The 18,220-nt window shown below is 61.9% G+C and overlaps 2 protein-coding genes across 2 annotated transcripts in view; one reads left to right on the forward strand and one right to left on the reverse strand.

Moving 5' to 3' along the window:
• SLC39A11 (solute carrier family 39 member 11) overlaps window positions 1-6,407 on the reverse strand; it is a 71,994-nt gene extending 65,587 nt beyond the window's left edge. Inside the window, exons 1-4 of the mRNA XM_041409551.1 lie at window positions 6,348-6,407; window positions 5,239-5,352; window positions 4,036-4,074; window positions 11-169 (exon numbers count right to left, since the gene is read on the reverse strand). Of these exons, the coding sequence (XP_041265485.1) occupies window positions 11-169; window positions 4,036-4,074; window positions 5,239-5,346 (306 nt within the window). The 5' untranslated portion in view covers window positions 5,347-5,352; window positions 6,348-6,407. The remainder of the gene's footprint in view (window positions 1-10; window positions 170-4,035; window positions 4,075-5,238; window positions 5,353-6,347) is intronic.
• Window positions 6,408-11,657: 5,250 nt separating this feature from the next.
• On the forward strand, window positions 11,658-17,853 carry SSTR2 (somatostatin receptor 2). The gene is made up of 2 exons (XM_041409439.1): window positions 11,658-11,714; window positions 12,151-17,853. Exon 2 carries the CDS (start codon window positions 12,206-12,208, stop codon window positions 13,313-13,315), a length of 1,110 nt encoding a protein of 369 aa, XP_041265373.1. The 5' UTR covers window positions 11,658-11,714; window positions 12,151-12,205; the 3' UTR covers window positions 13,316-17,853.
• The last annotated feature ends 367 nt before the right edge of the window (window positions 17,854-18,220 follow it).

Below are 18,220 nucleotides of genomic sequence, written 5' to 3' on the forward strand. Positions count from 1 at the left end.
TCCCACTCACCAGCTCTGGCAGCAGCAGGTCGGCCCCGAACACGAACGCTGCCCCCAGGGCAAAGCCAGCAGCCACTGGGAAGAAGGAGAAGGCCCCAAAGCTCCCAGATTCCTGGGCCAGTTCAATGGCTGGGGCCAGTAGGGACCAGTAGGATGCTGCCAGCATCACCTGGGGACAGAAGGGGAGTGGTGAGAATCCCTGGGATGGAAGGAAGCTGAAATCCCAGTGGAGAAATGGGTGCAGGATCCAGGGGAAGGAGCAGAGCCCAGAGCCGCAGCAGGAGGATGCTGTGGGAAGGTGACCCCAGCTCTGCCCAGCAGCCCCAGAGCCCCAGGAAATTCCTTTGGCAGGATGCTCAGAGCCCCAGAATGGTTTGGGCTGGAAAAGACCTTAAATCCCACCCAGTGCCACCATGGCAGGGACACCTGCCACTGTCCCAGGTGCTCCCAGCCCTGTCCAACCTGGCCTTGGACACTGCCAGGGATCCAGGGGCAGCCACAGCTGCTCTGGGCACCCTGTGTCAGTGTCCCAACACCTCCCAGAGAATTCCTTCCCAACTTCCAACCCAAAGCTCCTCTCCTGCAGCTCCAAGCCCCTCAGGAGGAGCAGCTGCCCAACTCAGGGACTCAGAGCAGGCTCTGCCACCCTCAGCCCTCCTGAGAAGGGAGGAAGGAGCTGCCTGTGCTGCAGACAGCAGTCCCTGGGGGTTGTGTAAATCTGAGCTGCTGTGAGTAAGAGGAACGAGGGCTGTCATGTCAGGCTTAAGCAGGGCTGTCAAACCTCATATTTCAAATGCCACCTCCTTTAAAAAACAACCACACACCCCAGCGTGGAAACACAGGCAACAGGGAGAGGCTCTGGAGAATTATGTTGTCAGCTCATGTTAAGATATCATTTCCCCATGGCAAACAGAGCCCTGGCAGAGCTCAGCCCCCAGATCCTGCCAGGATCCCACAGCTCAGGGCTCCTGGGGAGTGGTGACACAGCTCTGAGCCAGCCCCAGGTGGAGGAAAAGGGATTTATTCCATTTATTCTGGCAACCCCAGGCGCTGGAAGGCTTCATGATGGATTTACAGAACACCCCAAGGTGCAAGGGAGTCCTTTAGCAGCTTCTCCTCAGCCCAGCCCTGAGCTCAGGGTGGGATTTAGGATCACTTGGAGCTCCTGCCCACCCAGGGCAGGGTCAGAGCTGGGTTTTTAGCAGCTTCTCCTCAGCCCAGCCCTGAGCTCAGGGTGGGATTTAGGGATTTAGGATCACCTGGAGCTCCTGCCCACCCAGGGCAGGGCCAGAGCTGGGTCCAGCTGACCCCAGGGGTGACCAAAGGGGAGGATTCCTGCCACCAACCCGGGTTAAGTGACAAATTCACACTGACCCCAAAGCCCTGCATGGCCCAGCCAGGGAAAGCACCACGGCTCCAGCATCCCCAGGCCAGCAAGGGCAGGAACAAAACAGGAAAATCCCCCTGGATCAACAAACCTGGGGCACTGAGGACTGTCCACACCTTCCCCCCACTCCAGCCCCATTGAGCCAGGGACCCAAAGTGGATTTGGGGCATTTTCACAGCCTTTGTGCTCCAAAGATGCCACAATGCCATAAAAGCAGCAGGACTGGGAAAACATGGAGCAGGCAGGGGGCACCCAAAGCCTCACCAGGTTCCAGCAGTGGGACAAGAGACAAAAATCCATCCAGTGAATCCAGATCTGTGCCCTCCCTCTGGTGGGAATGCCTCCAAACACAGCAGGATTTAAACCCAAACCTCTCCCAGGGCTGGCACCTCCTTCCACAGGGATTCAGTGCAGGATTCCCCAAATTCTGGGCTTTTCCTTAGCCCCCAAATTCAGGGATCCAGCAGTGCCCCTGTGCCTGTGGAGCCTCACAGCAGCTTTTATGTTAAAATTCAGAATAAATAGAGCCATAAGCTTCACACTCAGGGCTGGGCTGCAATTAAATCCTCATTAAAGCAGGAGGGCCTGGCCACCCTCCTGTGGGATCCCTGGGACGGGAATGGGAACACCAAGGGACACTGGGGAGCAGGAAATGCTGGAAAAGGAGGTGGGAAAGGCAGGTGGAAGATGAAGACATTGGCAGGCCACTTTCCTGGCCAAACTTTTCCACTTGGCTTCATTAAGAGCCTCAGCAGAGCTGAGCGCGTTCCTGATGTTGTTTTAAGGGAATATTTGATCCCAGAGTGCCTGGGGAGGGCTGAGGATGATTTGCTGCTGCACCTGGGACAGAGAAAAACCCAAAGTGCAGCCCAGGCAGAGGAAAAGCTGTGCCAGGCTGCAGGGAAAGGGGCTGCAGGTGTTTGTTCCTGGTGGCTGAGCCCAGCCCAGCAGCACCACAGAGAACAGCTGGGGGGAAAAAATAGAAATAAAAATTTTAAAAAAATCTCATGTAAGGATATCAAGATTTAAGAGAAAAGGCAGAATTTCCCATCAGATGCCCCAGCAAGCAAAGCTTTGTCTCTATGGAAACACATCACCTCGGAGGAGCCTGCAGGCAAAACCCTGCATTGGCTGGGACTGCCAGAGAGGGAACTGAGGCAGGGCAAAGGCAGAGGAGCAGGGGCAGGGCTGGGGGCAGCTGAGCTGCACAGGGCCCTCCCCCAGCCCAGGTGACACCTGTGCCACCAGCAGGGGCAGCCTGAGCTGCCAGCGTGCTCCCAGTACATCCCAGTTCAATTTATCCACGTGGCCAGGCTCATCCCAGCACCCCCAGAGCAGCTGGAGCATCTGCAGGGTCCTGGACACCAAGGGAGGGAAAAATGGGGGGGGGAAAGGGAGGAAAAAATGGGGGGAAAGGGAGGAAGTAATTTAAAAATGGGGTGGAGGACCAGCACCCCCAGAGCAGCTGGGGCATCTGCAGGGTCCTGGACACCAAGGGAGGGAAAAATGGGGGGAAAGGGAGGAAAAAATGGGGGGAAAGGGAGGAATTTAAAAATGGGGTGGGGGGGCGAGAAAGGAAGGAAAAAAGGGGGAGCAGGGAAAGTTCCTGGTGTTGTTAAACCCTTTTGAGGCAGGGAAAAGATGGAGACCCAGCTGCTGGTCAAGCAATGGCAACGCTGCCCAGCTGGGAAAATTCAAACTCAGGGGATCCTGGTGTCACCAGGGCTGCCTGTCCCAGTGTCCCCAGGGCTGCCTGGCCCCTCCAGACACCCCAGGGACAATTCCCCCTTCCTGCTCTGAGCCCTGCCAGCTGGAAGAGCTGAGGGAAAAGCAAATGTTTGCAGGAGTTCTGCTCCCTGAGCCACACCTGGGCCAGGCAGGGCTGACTCAGAGCTGCTGCCAGGGTGACCTGGTGGCCTCAGCCAGGACAGCAGCCCCTCATCCTGGTGGGATTCCTGCAGAAATGTCAGCCCAAGGATCCCCCACAGCCACCAAGGGGAACAATCCCCACCCTGCAGGGAGCAAACCCAGCCCCTGTCACCCAGCACAGCACCCAGGTGCCACCTGCCCTGGCAGGACACAGGTGACCCTGGCACACCTGGCAGAGCCCAGGTGACCCCAGCACCTGCAGGGTGGGGTTGAGCAGCTGGACTGGATCTTTAATGAGGGAAACAAAGGGGATTTAATGAGTCTGGGTGGGACCCCACCTGCCCCAGCACCTGGGCAGTGCCAGCCCCACATTCCCAACCCCCTGGACAATTCCCAAGCCCCTCTACAAGTCCCAAGCCCTCAGGTTCCAGGTTTTCCTCCAGGAGAAGCTGCCAGGAGCCCCACATTTCACATGCAGCTTCCATGGAGAGCTGCAGCTCTCTCTCCCTCCCCTCCTGAGGGTTTAAAGCACAAAGGCAGGCAGGCACAGCAGCCCCAGCCCATCCCAGAGCCCCCAGGAAAGGAGGAAAGTTGAACTGCAGAGAGCCAAAGGCAGCGTGGGCAGCTCAGTGGCCTCATGCCCGTCCTGGTGCCACCTCCACCCTCAGCCCTTCCCTGCCCTCAGGGAGTCATCCAAGGGATTTTAACTCGAGTGGGCAACCAAACAAGCATGGAGAGCCTGCAGAGAACACGGGGGAGGAGGAGGAGGCTGCACTCACCCCTGCAGCGAAGCCCAGGCTCCCATCAAGGATCCGCCTCTGGAAATAAAACCAAACACAAACCACCCTGAATGTGAGTGTGAGAGCACTGCCCCAGTGCTGGGGAGCTGGGAGAGGCTCCACCAGGCTGGAGAGGGCTCTGCACAACAAGGAATGGCTCCCCACTGCCAGGGGATGGGGTTCAGGGCAGGAATGTGCCCTGGGATGGGATCCCAGAGCAGCCCCTGGATGCTTGGCAGCGCCCAAGGCCAGGCTGGGCATTGGGGTTTGAGCACCCTGGGGCAGTGGGGGTGTCCCTGCCCCTCCCAGGGCAGGTTTTTACCCCTCCCCAAGGCAGGAAACCCAAGTGCTCCTCCAAAGGAAGCCTCCTCCAGCAGCCACCTCCTGAATAAAGCATCACAAGACTGAGGCATAAATAATAAATCCATCTGGGCAATCTGGAGCATCCTGGCCAGGGTGTCTCTAATTTTGGATCCAGGATGACTTAGAGCTCCCCAGTTTGCTCGTTCTGAACATGGACTGACCCAAATCCTGCCCTGGAAATGTGGCAGCAAAACCAGGCTAGAGGCAGGGGAGCTGCAGCTCCCCACACACGCTGAGCCCTGCCCGTGGCTCCAGAGCCCCAGCAGCACATTCCAGCCTCAGCAATTTGATTTCCTCCTGTGTGTTGGGAGCCAGATTTTTCCTCTTCTTGCCCCTCAGAGATGGGAGCAGGCAGGAAAACCCAGCCAGGAGCAGGGCACAGGCCAGATCCTGTGGGATGCCAGGGCTCAGGAGGGATGCCAGGGCTCACCTGCCCTTGGATTGGGATCCTGTGGGATCCTGGGGCTCAGGGGCTGATTCCTGGGCTCACCTGCCCTTGGATCAGGATCCTGTAGGATCCCAGGGGCTATGGGGCTCCTCCCAAGGGTTCATTTGCCCTTGGATTGGGATCCTGTGGGATGCCAGGGCTCAGGGGCTGCCCCAGGGCTCGCCTGCCCTTGGATCAGGATCCTGTAGGATCTCAGGGGCTGCCCCAGGGGCTCTGGGGCTGCCCTAGGGTGGGGCTCCTGTGGGATCTGTGGGTGCCAGGGCTCACCTGCCCTTGGATCAGGATCCTGTAGGATCTCAGGGGCTGATTCCAGGGCTCAGGGGCTGCCCCCAGGGGCTCAGGGGCTGCCCTAGGGTGGGGCTCCTGTGGGATCTGTGGGTGCCAGGGCTCACCTGCCCGCTGGAGAACACGAACACCAGCGCCGAGCCGGCCGCCGTCAGCGCCCAGGTGAGCAGCGTCCCCAGCAGCGCCTGCAGCACCGGGCCCAGCCCCGGGATCATGCTGGCCTAGGACAGGGGAACGTGGGGAGAGCTGCCAGAGCCCCCCAAACCCACCCAAACCCCAGCCAAACCCCTCTGCAGCACCGGGCCCAGCCAGCTCAACCACCCACCCCAAGCTCCCTTTCCCCCTTGGGCGAGGCTTTGCAATTTAAGCCGAGCTCATCGGGACCCAGCACATCCCACCTGGAGCTCAGAGCTCGCCCAGGCCCCTTTTTGTGCCCCCAGCCCGGTTATCCTGGTGTGGAAGGTGAAAACCCTCACAGCACCTGCTCCCTGCACCTCGGGGAAGGGGCAACAAACCCTGGGGCATGGGCTACCAACCCCAGGAATGGCCCAGAGACTGGCAGTGCCATGGAAATACAGCTTAATGAATTCATAATTAATATTTATAATTAATATTTATAATTATATATGCATTACGTTCTAATATCGTTTATAATTCATTCCCAGGCTGGAAATGCGGATTAAGGAATTTATGAGACATGCCTGCACGGATACATTCATGTGTAAATAGAGGGGATACACAGGCACTGATAGATTTATATGTGAATAGATATGAGATATAGACACTGGCAGCTTCAAAGGCTCTCCCAGCCTCGTCCCGAGGCTTTTCCCAACCCCTGCAGGTGCGTGCCCGGCCCAGACCCCCCTCGGCAGATTCCCCCTCCCCACAGGGGTCCTGCAGCCCACGCAGGAGCACCCCAACACCCCCAAAATCCCCTCCCCCAACCCTTCACCGGCACCCCCGGGCCCTCCAGCCGCGGGGCCGGTCCCGGACCCCCCTGAGCCGCTGGCTCACCCCAGGCCGCCCGAACCCCCTCGGCCCCGCAGCCCCGCAGGGCCCGAACCCCCAAACGCGGCGCCCCGGCCGCTGCCAGGACCGCCGCACCCCCAGACGCGGCGCTCCGGGGCGGTGCCGGGGCCCGCTCACAGCGGAGGGTGCCGGAACAGCGCATCCCCCGCGGATCCCCGCTCCGGCCGGCCCCGCTTCCCCCCGGTACCTGCGCCCGGGCCGGGCCGGTCCCGCCGCCGCTTCCGGGTGCGCACACGTGTCCGCAGGCTGGCCCCGCCCCCCGGGGCTCTCAGCCAATGGCAGCGCGGCGGGGGTGGGCCGCCCGCGGCTCTGCGGTTGGCGCGGGCGCGCCCGCCACAAAGCCAGGCGGGCGGGCGGCGCGGGCGGGCGCGGGAAGGCGGTGCTGGCATTGTCATTGTCACCACCCCCTCCCCCCGCTGCATAGAGACCCCCGGACACAGCTTCGCCTTGTCATTAGAGTGCCCTTAGAGTCTCTTCCTTACTGCCACCCCCGCGCTGGCCGCGCCCGTAATCAGCCCGGCTAATTAACAACGCTAATGAGCAGCACGTGGCAGCGTGGGGCAGCGCACAGGGCGAGCAGAGCTCGCTCCGTGGCTAGCGGCCCTCGCTGCCACTCGGGGGTGCAGCCAGAGTCACCTGTCCGCTCGTGGATGTCACAGAATGCCGGAGTTATTGAGGCTGGATAAGATTTCTGGGGTCACCGAGTCCTGCTCTGTCCCCAGGGCAGAGCTCCGGGTGCCACCTCCAGGGATGGGCACTGCAAACCTCCCTGGGCAGCTCCTCTGATGCTTCACAGCCTTTCCATGCAGGAATTTCTCCTGATGCCCTGACACCCCCAAAACCATCATTCCAGGGGGCGGGGGGGCAGAGGCAGCGCTGTCACCGATTCCCCCCGGTCACAGAGCCCGGTGTCCCCCCCGTGCCACACCAGACGGAGCAGGGGTGGCAGAAGGACACTTCTCATGAGCTGTGTGCCACAGCCTCTGCTCAGCCCCAGCTGGGAAAGGTCAGGGCCGTTTGAAAGCTCCCTGATTTAGGATTTAATCAATCTGGCCCCGTAATTGCTGCATCCTTCATTAGCTGCGGGGCCAGGTGCCAGCTGGAAGGGACACGGGGACAGACACACGGAGCTGCCCCCGCCACCCCGGGGGTCCGGGTGACGCTGTGACAGCGTGCTGGCAGGGCTGGGGACAGCTGTGACCTGGCAGGGCTGGCCCTGGGGACACGGGGACACGCTGCACCGGGCTGGGGGCGGCTGGCAGCGATGGCCCTGCCTGGGGACGTGTGGGTGGCAATGGGGACAGCTGTGGTGGCTCTGTGCAGGAGCATCAGCAAACCCAACTGCCACCCACGGTCCCCAGTGTCACTTCTGTGTGCAGGGACACTTCAGTGTCACAGCCCTGCCTGTCCCAGTGTCACATTCCTACCTGTCCCCTCAGTGTCACAGCCCTGCCTGTCCCCTCAGTGTCACATTCCTGCCTGTGTCAGTGTCACAGCCCTGCCTGTGTCAGTGTCACAGCTCTGCCTGCCCCAATGTCACAGCCCTGCCTGTCCCAGTGTCACAGCCCTGCTTGTCCCAGTGTCACAGCCCTGCCTGTCCAGCAGGGAAGGAGCAGGCCCAGAGCCCCTAAAATGCACTTTTAACACCCAGAGGGGACAAATCCGCTGCCATCCCCCATCGGGGGAATGAGACCCTACAAGGGGCAGCTCCAGGGAGCAGCCAGCACCCAAATCCTTTGGGATTTTTTGCCATAAAACTGTCTGGGCAGAGAGGCACGTCCCACCCAGGGCTGGCACCAGGCACTGCCGGCTGAGGGTGTCCCTGGGAAGGGCCAGCGTGTCCCTGCAGTGTCCCCTCCGTGCAGGCTGGGCTCACGGCCGGGCTCTTTCCCAACCCAAATCCATCTGTGTCAGCCTGGAGCCAGCCGGGATGGCGAGACAGGCAGTGAGGACACGCGGGGCTGTCCCCAAGGACGGGCCAGGCGGGGTCACGGTCCCATCCCACGGGCTGAGGTCCCCGATTTGTCCCAGGACACAAAGGAACGCTTCCATCCTTCTCCTGCGGCCTGGGGCTGGCCGGGAGGGACGCGAGGGTCCCTCTGCAGGGCAGGGACAGCGCGGAGTCCCGGCGGGTGCTGGCACCAGCCGTGACATTGCCAGCTGGAACAAAGCCCGGCTGCCACAGGCAGCCTGCTCAGGCCCGGTTTAACGCCAGGACCCTCCCGGGAGCCAGGCACAGCCGGCACAGGAGCCGGGATCTGGGGCCGCGCCTGCCAAAGGCCCATTAGTGTCAGCGCTCCGGGCCGTGATTCACCGGCCAGGCGGCGGCCGAGCCCTGCCTGCCCCTCCGGAGATCAATAAACCAATTAGGGAGCAAATAACGGCGGGCCGAGAAGGGCAGGGCGGCGGGGGAGGAAGGAACCGCCTGTGGGGAGGTCTGGAAGCAGCAGGAGCCGGGATGGGGTGCGGAGGGGAGACCCCCGGGGTGCAGAGAGCGCTGGGGGTGTGGGTGCTGCCCTGGATCCCGGCGGGGGACACTGCCCCGGATCCCGGGTATGGGTCCTGCCCCGGATCCTGAGAGGTTCTGGATGCTGCCCAGGATCCCAGGTCTGGATGCTGCCCCAGATCCTGAGAGGTTCTGGACCCTGCCCCAGATCTCGGGTGTGGATGCTGCTCTGGATCCCGGCAGGTCTGGATGCTGCTCTGGATCCCGTGGGATATGGATGCTGCCTCGGATCCTGAGAGGTTCTGGATGCTGCCGTGGATCCCGGGTGGAGCACTGCCCCGGATGCCAGGTCCGGATGCTGTGCCGGATCCTGAGACATTCTGGATGCTGCCCTAGATCCCGGGGGTGGATGCTGCCCCGGATCCTGAGAGGTTCTGGATGCTGCCCCGGATCCCGGGGGTGGATGCTGCCCCGGATCCTGAGAGGTTCTGGATGCTGCCCCGGATCCCGGCAGGTCCGGATGCTGCCCCGGGCGCAGGTGACGGCGCCAGCGCCTCTCCCCCGCCATCCATCAGCGCTGCAGACGCTCCCGATTAGATCTGGCAGCCACCAGCCGGTCCTGCCGCGCCTCGGGGTGCGGGGACATGGCCCAGACTGTTTGTCTGGCTAATTAGCAGAGAGCGAAGCCTCCCCCCAGCCCGGGCATCCCTGAAACGCGGCCAGGCCGCCTCCAGGCACGAATCAGCAGAGCCACCGAAGCCACCCGGGGCTGCTGGGCTGGAGCTGGGACGGGAAAAGGCAGGGAAAGGGCAGTGCCAGCCCGAGTGCCCCTGGGACAGAAACAGCACGGTCATCCCTGCCTGTGCTGGCCTTGTCCCCACGGCCGCAGGGGACAGCGGGGTCCCTCTGAGGGCAGAGGGGAGGAGGGGGCTGGGGCACCACGGAGCTGCTCAGGGCCGGCTCTCCAAAGAGAGATCATCATCTCCAAGAGATCCACAGGGATGCTCGGGCTGGCTGCACAGCAAATCCTTCCCCTCCTGGGGGACAGCAGCTGCACCCCCTCCCTGCCCAGCCCAGCCCCCTCCATTCCTGCCTCCATGCCATGGATCCAGGAGAAAGGCCAGCTCACCCTACCCCTCCGTTGGCATCCCAGCCCCAGCTCCTTACAACACTCATTTCCAGGACAGGGGTCGAGAGCTCTGTTTTCCACAGGGACTCTTGTGGAACAGCTGGGAAGGGATGGCAGAAAGCTTGGAAGGGTTTTTAAAGCCTCTCTGTGGTCACATAACCCCCGTGCCCCTCTCCCAGGGGTTATTTCGCTGTGTGGGAAGGGGCTGTGTGTTCCTCCTCTCTCCAGCCCTGCCAGTAAATCGCTTTTCAGCGCTGTGGATGCTTCCCAGGCAAAAGGACAAAGAGGAGTTTATCTGCCAGCACCAAACCAGCTGCTGGTACAGCGTCCCTCCGAACCAGGGACCACCCAGGGACACAGAGCAGACTCTGCACTGGGCTTTAATTCAGCCCCAAAACTAGGCAGAATGAAAAATAAAATCCCTTCAAAAGGCTCAAGGATGGCTTCCTGACTCAGGCAGCTGCTGCTGCCCTCCTCCTGGATGGAGATCAGCTCCCATCAGCTCCTCAGTACCCACCGGGCCATCATTTCATTAATTTGATGGGGTTTTTAATGAAGATCAGATCTGGGTTCAGCCAGGCTGAACTGGCTGGATTCCCCCAGCTCCCTGGCCCCGGTTTCCCAGTGAGGTGGAAGTGAGAGGCAGGGAGGGGCTGGAGCCCTGCTGCTCCCCAGGCAGCCCCAGGAGCTGGAAGAACCCTGTGCTCCCCCTGCTCGCTTCTCCAGCCCCCTGGGCTCTCTCCAGCCGGGAGAGGCCCCTGCCAGCCGGGCTGGGGTGGTCTCGGTGCCATGGCTTGGTGACCAGGGAGCCCCGGGGAGGGACGTGGCGGCATCACCTGCTCCGGGGAGAGATTCAGGAGCAGCGCTGGGAGTGCTCCCGGCCACCACTGCCGGGGGAAGGACATCGCTGCAGGGCACACGAACCAGCCAGGAGAGGATAAAGCAGCTCTGGAAAGGGCACAGGGCACCAAACGCCTCTCCTGGGCTCTCCTCCCTCCTCCGGGGGCCGGTGCAGCCAGCCAGGGACTGCCGTTCCACGGGACACCCCGGAGATCCGATCCCCTCACAGCAGCCGAGCATCCCCTTCACCCCCCTCCTCTCCCACTATTACCGGGACATTAATTCCCACACCATCTTCAGCAGAAGCAGCTTTTTCCTGCCTCCTAAAGATTAATGAGGCTGATAACGACTCTGCCGGTGCTCCAGGACCTGATGTCTTTAGATCCGCCTTGGGAAGTGGATGGCGAAGTGAAAACGAGGAGCTCCCGGCCGCACTCGGCAGCCTCAGCGCGGGGCTCTTTGTTCGCAGTCACTCTTAATTTCCTGCTCTCTATTGTCTCCTGGACAAGTGATGGGAAGAGGGGCAGGAATAGAGATAATTTAATTGCTCTCAAGATCCCAAACAAACCAGAGCAGAGGTTATCTGCCCCAAACCTCTCCTTTTTGGTCTTCCTCCTCCAGGGAGAGGCTGTGGCAAGAGCCACCTGTACTACACAAGTCCCCAGAGACCCCAAATATTTCAGCATCACCTTCCAACCTCTCCCAGATGGGAGGACCAGCAAGAACCTGCCTTGGCTTGGCAGTGGAAGCAAGATGCAAACTGCTGGGGCCAAAGAATTTCCAGCGTTCCAGGGAGCCTTTGGGGCTCTCAGAATCCTTTTGAGTCACCCTCCATTGGGTTCCCAGCACGCTTCCCTCTCCCTGGTGTCTCTGGAGGAGCTGAGGCTGTGGCTGGAACCAAGTCGCGGCACAGTGGGGCGGCAGGGCTGGAGGCAGGGTGGGCACAGCAGGAGAGGGAACGCAGGCGGGGTGGACAGGACAGGGTGGGCAGTGTGGGGAAGGTGGGTAGGACAGGCTGGGCAGCACAGGCTGGGCAGTGTGGGGAAGGTGGGCAGCGCAGGGTGGACAGAGCGGCGCTGCCGGCGCCTCCCCGGTGCCGCCGGGCCGGGCCGGGCGGGGCCGGGCGGCGGCGGGAGCAGGTGAGCGGCGGGGCAGCTCCGCCCGGTGCCCTCTGCAGCGGAGGAGGACGGGGCCGGTGCTGGGGGGATCCCCGCAGAGAGCCCCCCGGGCTCGGCGTGCCGGTGCCGGCTGGGGGGGAAGGGGCTGCACCCGCCCAACGGCCGGGAGAGGAGGAGGCTTTCCCCCGGCGCTCGGTGCTCCCGGGCATCAGTCGCACCCACCGGGACGCACCGGCTGGATTTGTGGAGTTGGAAAGACTCCGGGATCGCCAGAGCCGGGAGGAGCTGTGGCGTGCTCGGGCAGGCTGCTCCAGGAGATGGGCAGATGGGTTGGGAACCTCCCCTGCAGGGAGCTTCTCTCCCGCTGAGCTTGGCAGCAGGATGGACAGATCCTCCCCAGGAATCCCTTCATTTCTATTTACTCTCTGATTTCTAGAATCTTCTCCTCTCTCCCCAGAGCCAGGGAAGATGACATCTCCGTTCCTCTGAGCCAGCAGTGCCCAGGGAGAGCCATGGAGTACGAGCTGCCCAACGCCACCGCCTTCTGGTTCTCCCCGGCCTCCCCCTTCGACAACTTCTCCCTGGAGGCACCCACCAACACCTCCCAGAACGCCACGGGCCAGCACTTTGACCTGACCAGCAACGCCATCCTCACCTTCATCTACTTCGTGGTGTGCATCGTCGGGCTGTGCGGCAACACGCTGGTCATCTACGTCATCCTGCGCTACGCCAAGATGAAAACCATCACCAACATCTACATCCTCAACCTGGCCATCGCCGACGAGCTCTTCATGCTCGGCCTGCCCTTCCTGGCCATGCAGGTGGCCCTGGTGCACTGGCCCTTTGGCAAAGCCCTCTGCAGGATTGTCATGACGGTGGATGGCATCAACCAGTTCACCAGTATCTTCTGCCTGACGGTTATGAGTGTTGACCGGTACCTGGCTGTGGTCCATCCCATCAAATCTGCCAAGTGGAGGCGGCCCAGGACAGCCAAAATGATCAACGTGGCCGTCTGGGGCGTCTCCCTGCTGGTGATCATGCCCATCATGATTTATGCTGGGGTGCAGCACAACCACGGCAGGAGTAGCTGCACCATCATCTGGCCGGGAGAGTCGGGCGCCTGGTACACGGGATTCATCATCTACGCCTTCATCCTGGGCTTCCTGGTGCCTCTCACCATCATCTGCCTTTGCTACCTGTTCATCATCATCAAAGTCAAATCCTCGGGCATCAGGGTGGGCTCCTCCAAGAGGAAAAAGTCCGAGAAGAAAGTCACCAGGATGGTGTCCATCGTGGTCGCCGTCTTCATCTTCTGCTGGCTCCCCTTCTACATCTTCAACGTCTCCTCTGTGTCCGTCATGATCGTGCCCACGCCCGTCCTCAAGGGCATGTTCGACTTCGTGGTGGTGCTGAGCTACGCCAACAGCTGTGCCAACCCCATCCTCTACGCCTTCCTGTCCGACAACTTCAAGAAGAGCTTTCAGAACGTCCTGTGCCTGGTGAAGGTCAGCGGCATGGACGAGGCCGACCGCAGCGACAGCAAGCAGGACAAATCCCGCCTCAACGAGACCACGGAGACGCAGAGGACCCTGCTCAACGGCGACCTGCAGACGAGCATCTGAGGGGACGGCGGGTTTGTCCTGCCTGCGCCCCTCCCCGGCTGCAGCAGGGGGTGGCACCACGGGGTCAGGGCAGGAATGCCACCTGAGGGGACCCATGGCCTCGGGGCTCCTCTGCTGGGCTCCTCTCTGCTGGGTTTGCTTTCGAGTGCTGGGAAGGATACGGATCAGGAGGAGCCGCCTCGCCAGCAAGACAAAGACAACTCACGGCGACACCAAAGTGCCACCGTGGGCACAGGTACGGCCGGGGTCCCCCGTGCCACCCTCGGGGCCGGCTGGCTTTAGGGCTCTGCACCTGGACACATCGGGCGACCTCAGGAGGAGCCGAGGCCACAGGTGTGTGACAACACGAGGACGCACCGACCTGGTGGGATCTCCCGGCGAGTGTCCCTCCCGAGGCGACCGGGATGTTTAGGATTGCGTTTTCCCCGGGTTAATCCTTGCTCCGCCGCGTGCCCTGCCGCCTCCCCGCGCTGTGTGCCTGCCGCAGCCGCCCTGCCCGGAGGGGACACGCCAGCACGGAGGTGACATCCCCAGGGGAAGCAGCTGTGCCCCCGCAGCAGCCCCTGCCTCCTGCAGCCCTGCGGTGTCCCGCTGCTGCAGAGCCCTTTCCCTGGCCCTGCCGCAGATTTTTCTCCTCGGATGGAGAATTTCTTTTCCCTTTGCCCTCCCCTGCCCCTCCCTCCGCCCGCACCGGCCGGTCCCACGCTGCGCCGGCAGCCGCGGCCGCTGCTCCGGGCACCACGAGCGCTCCGCTCCCTGCTGGGAAATCCTTGGAAGTGTTTCAGCGGCGGTGACACGCTGGAGAAGCCTGGCACGGACACCTCACGCTGCCAGCGGCTCCTGTGCCCGGCTCAGATCGGGGCTTGTCCGGCCACGGCTCCGAGGATCTCTGGGCTGACACCTCCCTGCTCCTTCCAGGCAAGTCACGCCGGAGGCAGGGGTGATGGAGAGCATGGGGACGGGCAGGGGGGGCTGGGGGCTCGCTCCCCACCCTTGTCCGAGCCCAAGGCACCGGGCAGAGCAGACAGCGGGGCACCCAGCCGGGGATGGGGAAGGGCAGGGCAGCGCGGATCCATCCCCCTGGATCCTGCACTGTGCGAGGGGCAGCGGGGCTGGCCCCACATCCGCTCTATTTGCCTTCCCAAGACTGTCCCGAAGCGTTCGGTCCTGTCCCTGTCCCTGTCCCTGTCCCTGGCTGCCCTCCCAGCTCAGCATAAACCCGGGGCTCTGACCCCCCCGCCCCGAAGCCCCTCCTTGGCCAGCGCAGCGGGAGCTCCAGGGAAAGCCCAGGGGAGAGGGAGAAGTGCCGGTTTCCTGCCGGAGCACCCGGAGCAGCGGCCGTGCCAGAGGCCGGATTTGTTCACAGGCCCCTGCTGCAGAGCTGAGCCGTGGGAACAGGGGGTTTGGGTGGAGAGAACAGCCGGGGCTCGGTCACCCTGCCCTGTGCCACCATCTCCAGCAGAACGGAGCCTTCACCCGCGGTACAGGCAGTGTGGGAGGTGAGGCTGCACCAGGTGCCACCTGCCTTGGGGTGCCACCTGCTCAGCCAGGTGATGCTCCATCCCACAGCACCAGCTCTGGCTGAAGTTTGCCCGTGGCTCTGCCCCAGATCCCAGCCTGGGCCATCCCATCCTGCTGTGCCACCCCTGCCAGCTCCCAAAAAGGGCTCGGTGCCAGGGTACCTGCTCCTGGCTCTGCTGCATGCTGCATTTACTGCAAGACAAAGCAGAGCCGTGTCAGCAGTTGTTTGCTTTTAACTCTTTCCTGCTCCTCCGAGGTACAGCGCCAGCGTTCAGGTGCCCGTGTGGCACCTCCCTGTCCCCTCGCTGGGCAGGGAGCGCGGCCCGGGGTGGGGAGTGCGCTGACCCCGGGCTCGGGGCACGGCGGATCCCTGCTGACGCTGCAGGAATTGCAGCAGCAGCAGCTCGGGGCACGGTGAAGGCCCGGGGAGGGCCGGGAGCGGGGCTGGGCTCGGTGTCACAGCCGCAGTGATGCGTCAGTGCCGCCGTGGGCACTCCGTGGGGGCGGTGTGAGCGCCGAGAGCGGGCGTGTGATGGGGAGGGGGATGTGTGGAGCCCCCAGCACTCACCTGCAGCCAGGCCAAACCCGGGTTTGCCGATGTCCGACTCCATCCCAGCTGTGTCTGTGCAAGCCTTGTCACCAAAATCCCGATGGATGGATGGGACACCTGTTCCCAACTGTATCCCCACAGGAGCACCTCCCTCTGCGCTGGTTTGATGTGGAAATACAGAAATCCTGGGAATTCCCTCCCCAGAGCAGCTTTGTCCTGGCAAACCCGCAGGCAGTGACACTTCTGGGTGCTCAGAGTGGGATCTGAAATGTGTCCCTGCTTTTCTGGGATGGGGATAAGGGGGCTGCAGGTGAGGAATGAGGGGTGTGGGGCGTTGCCACCAACATCCCAAAGGCCACCGAGGCAGGATGCAGCAGGGCAGGGGCACCAGGTGGCTCCTGGCGGCTGCCAGGGCTCTCCTTGGCCACTTTTCCACAGCTCACTGAGAAAAAAGTGCAGGAAAGCAAAATGTGCTGCCTTAGAGTGCTGGGAAGGAGCTGCAGCCACGGCCCACCAGTGGCTGTAAAACCAGCAAAATAAAACCTTCTGCTGTTCATTGCTGACTAATAAACATCAGCCCCGCTGCTGCTGCTGCTGGTAACGAAGTTTTCCTTCCCAGCCACTTGATTTTAGTGGGAACTTGACCTCAGATTGGATCTGCTCTGCACAGCCTGGCAGGGCTGCTGGTGGCGGGATGAGAAATCTCTGCTGGTGACTGCAGAGCCAAGAGACTGAGCCTGCAAGTGCTTCACACACAGCCTGGCCCTGGGCAGCAGGGATCAGTGACAGCTCCTGCCTGGAGAGGCAGGGAGGGCGTTTTCCCAAATCCCAGGTGTTGGGAAGCACAGATTGGGGTGTGCCACAAGCTCCCCAGGATGCCCAGAGCAGGGGTATGGGTCACTCCTGAATCCTGCCAGTCCCAGGAGGCCTCCCCAAAGCCCATGGGAACCAATTCCCCTTTTCCTGCTCACCGCTGCTTCCCCAGAGAGGCTGAGGGGTGTCTCCAGAGCTCCCCAGTCCCACGGGATCCACCTGCATGGAGACATCCCTGCTGTCCCCTTCCTCATCCCCGTGTCCCCTCGGACCCAGCCTGGCTCTGGGCACTCTGCTGGCCAGTGCCCCGCTGTGCTCCAGAGCCAAATCCTGCTCAGGTGGGCAGGAGGGGCTGGGGCTGGACCTGGAGCCTTCCCAGAGCACCTCTGCAGCTCCTCGTGCCGGCTCCAGCGCTGCCTGGGACTGAAATAATCTCTGAACTGCACTGCCGTGTGTCTGGGGGGTTCCCCACGCTGCCACGGTGGGAAGAGCCTTGTCTTTGTGGGACACTGCACTGAGGGCTCCCAGAACTGCCCAGCTCCCCATCCAGCCCCTCCCCAGGCGAGGAGAGCTCCCAGGCTCCGATCCAGCCTCAGATTCCAGGCTGCTCAGGGAGAGTCTCCATCCCCTCCCTGCCGCTGCTCCAAGGGGAAATCACCAGCGAGGCACCAGCAAAGGACACAGCAGACCCCAAAGCTGCCTTCCTGCTGCAGAGCCTGGAACACACTGCTGCTGCCCAGCCCAGGGCACCCCTGCCCTTCCCTGCCAGCCTCTGGCACCCAGCTGGCACCTGGCCATCCTGAGGGATTCCAGCTCCACTCCCTGCTTCCTCCAGGACCTGGACTGTGAAAAGCCAGGACAGGAGAGTCAGACTGGGAGGATCCTCCTCTTACACAAACATTTCATATTTCTAAAACTCAAAACTTAAAATTCCAACACTCCTCCAGCTGTGTCCCGACCAGGAGAGATGCTGAGGGGTGCAAAGCCTGGCCACTCCCTCTATCCATCCCTCCATCGATGGATCCCTCCATGGATTCCATCTCTCCATGGATTCCATCTCTCCATCCCACCCCACGCCGTGTTTGGGAGGAGGGATGGGATGGTTACTGATTGTAAATACATGTAAATTGTATATACTGGATGTGCCCAGGGGGTTTTCTGTTCACAGCCCCACAGGGCACCCTTGGCTCCCCCTCGCCCTCCCCGTGTGCCAGGGGGTTGGTGGCACCATGCACGAGCCAGGAGGGACCACGGAGGCTGCTGCCACTCTGCCAGGTGACTTCTGCAGGGCAAGGGAGGTGAAGGGAGGTCTCTGTTCCCTGCAGAGATCCAGGGCAGCACTGTCCATCCCCCGTGTCCGTAGCTGGGCCTGTCCGTGGCTCCGTGGTCACCAGGACGTGCTGAGGCCGTGTCCCTGCTCCCAGCCCTGTTTTTCTCCCTGGCAATCATTCCTCAGAGTCCCGGCGTGGGACTGAGCCTCCTGCAGCAAAAGTTCCTGACTGCCACGGTCTGTGTCACAGGAGGGAAATAAAAGAGTTTTCCTACAGTTTCTGGTTGTTTGTGTGTGTTGGAGCAGCGGGATATGAGCTAGGCTTGGACACCTCCCTGCCAGTGATTGTTCAGGTTGGAAAACCCCTCAAAGACCTCCAAGTCCAACCTTGGCACCAAAGTCACCTCAGCTGCTGCCCAGGCCAGCACTGCCCCTGTCCCCAAGTGCCACATCCACACAGCTTTAAATCCTTAATCCAGGGATGGGGACTCCCCCACTGCCCTGGGCACCTCCAGCGCCTGGCAGCCCTTTCCATGAAGAAATTCCTCCAGATGTCCAACCTGCCCTGCCCTGGCGCCGTTTGAGGCAGTTTCCTCTCATCCTGCCCCTGGGAGCAGAGTTTATCAACTCCTAGAAACAAAAAGTTGAGCTCTGAGCAGCTGTGCAGGCCAGCAGCACCAACACCGCCCACACAAACAAACCGAATCACGCCAAAACACCCGGGATTCTTTCTCTTCCATCTCAATTTCCA

This window comes from Onychostruthus taczanowskii, unplaced genomic scaffold (assembly GCF_017590055.1).
Source record: "Onychostruthus taczanowskii isolate IOZ18803 unplaced genomic scaffold, ASM1759005v1 scaffold30, whole genome shotgun sequence".
In the NCBI taxonomy this organism is placed as follows: Eukaryota; Metazoa; Chordata; class Aves; order Passeriformes; family Passeridae; genus Onychostruthus; species Onychostruthus taczanowskii.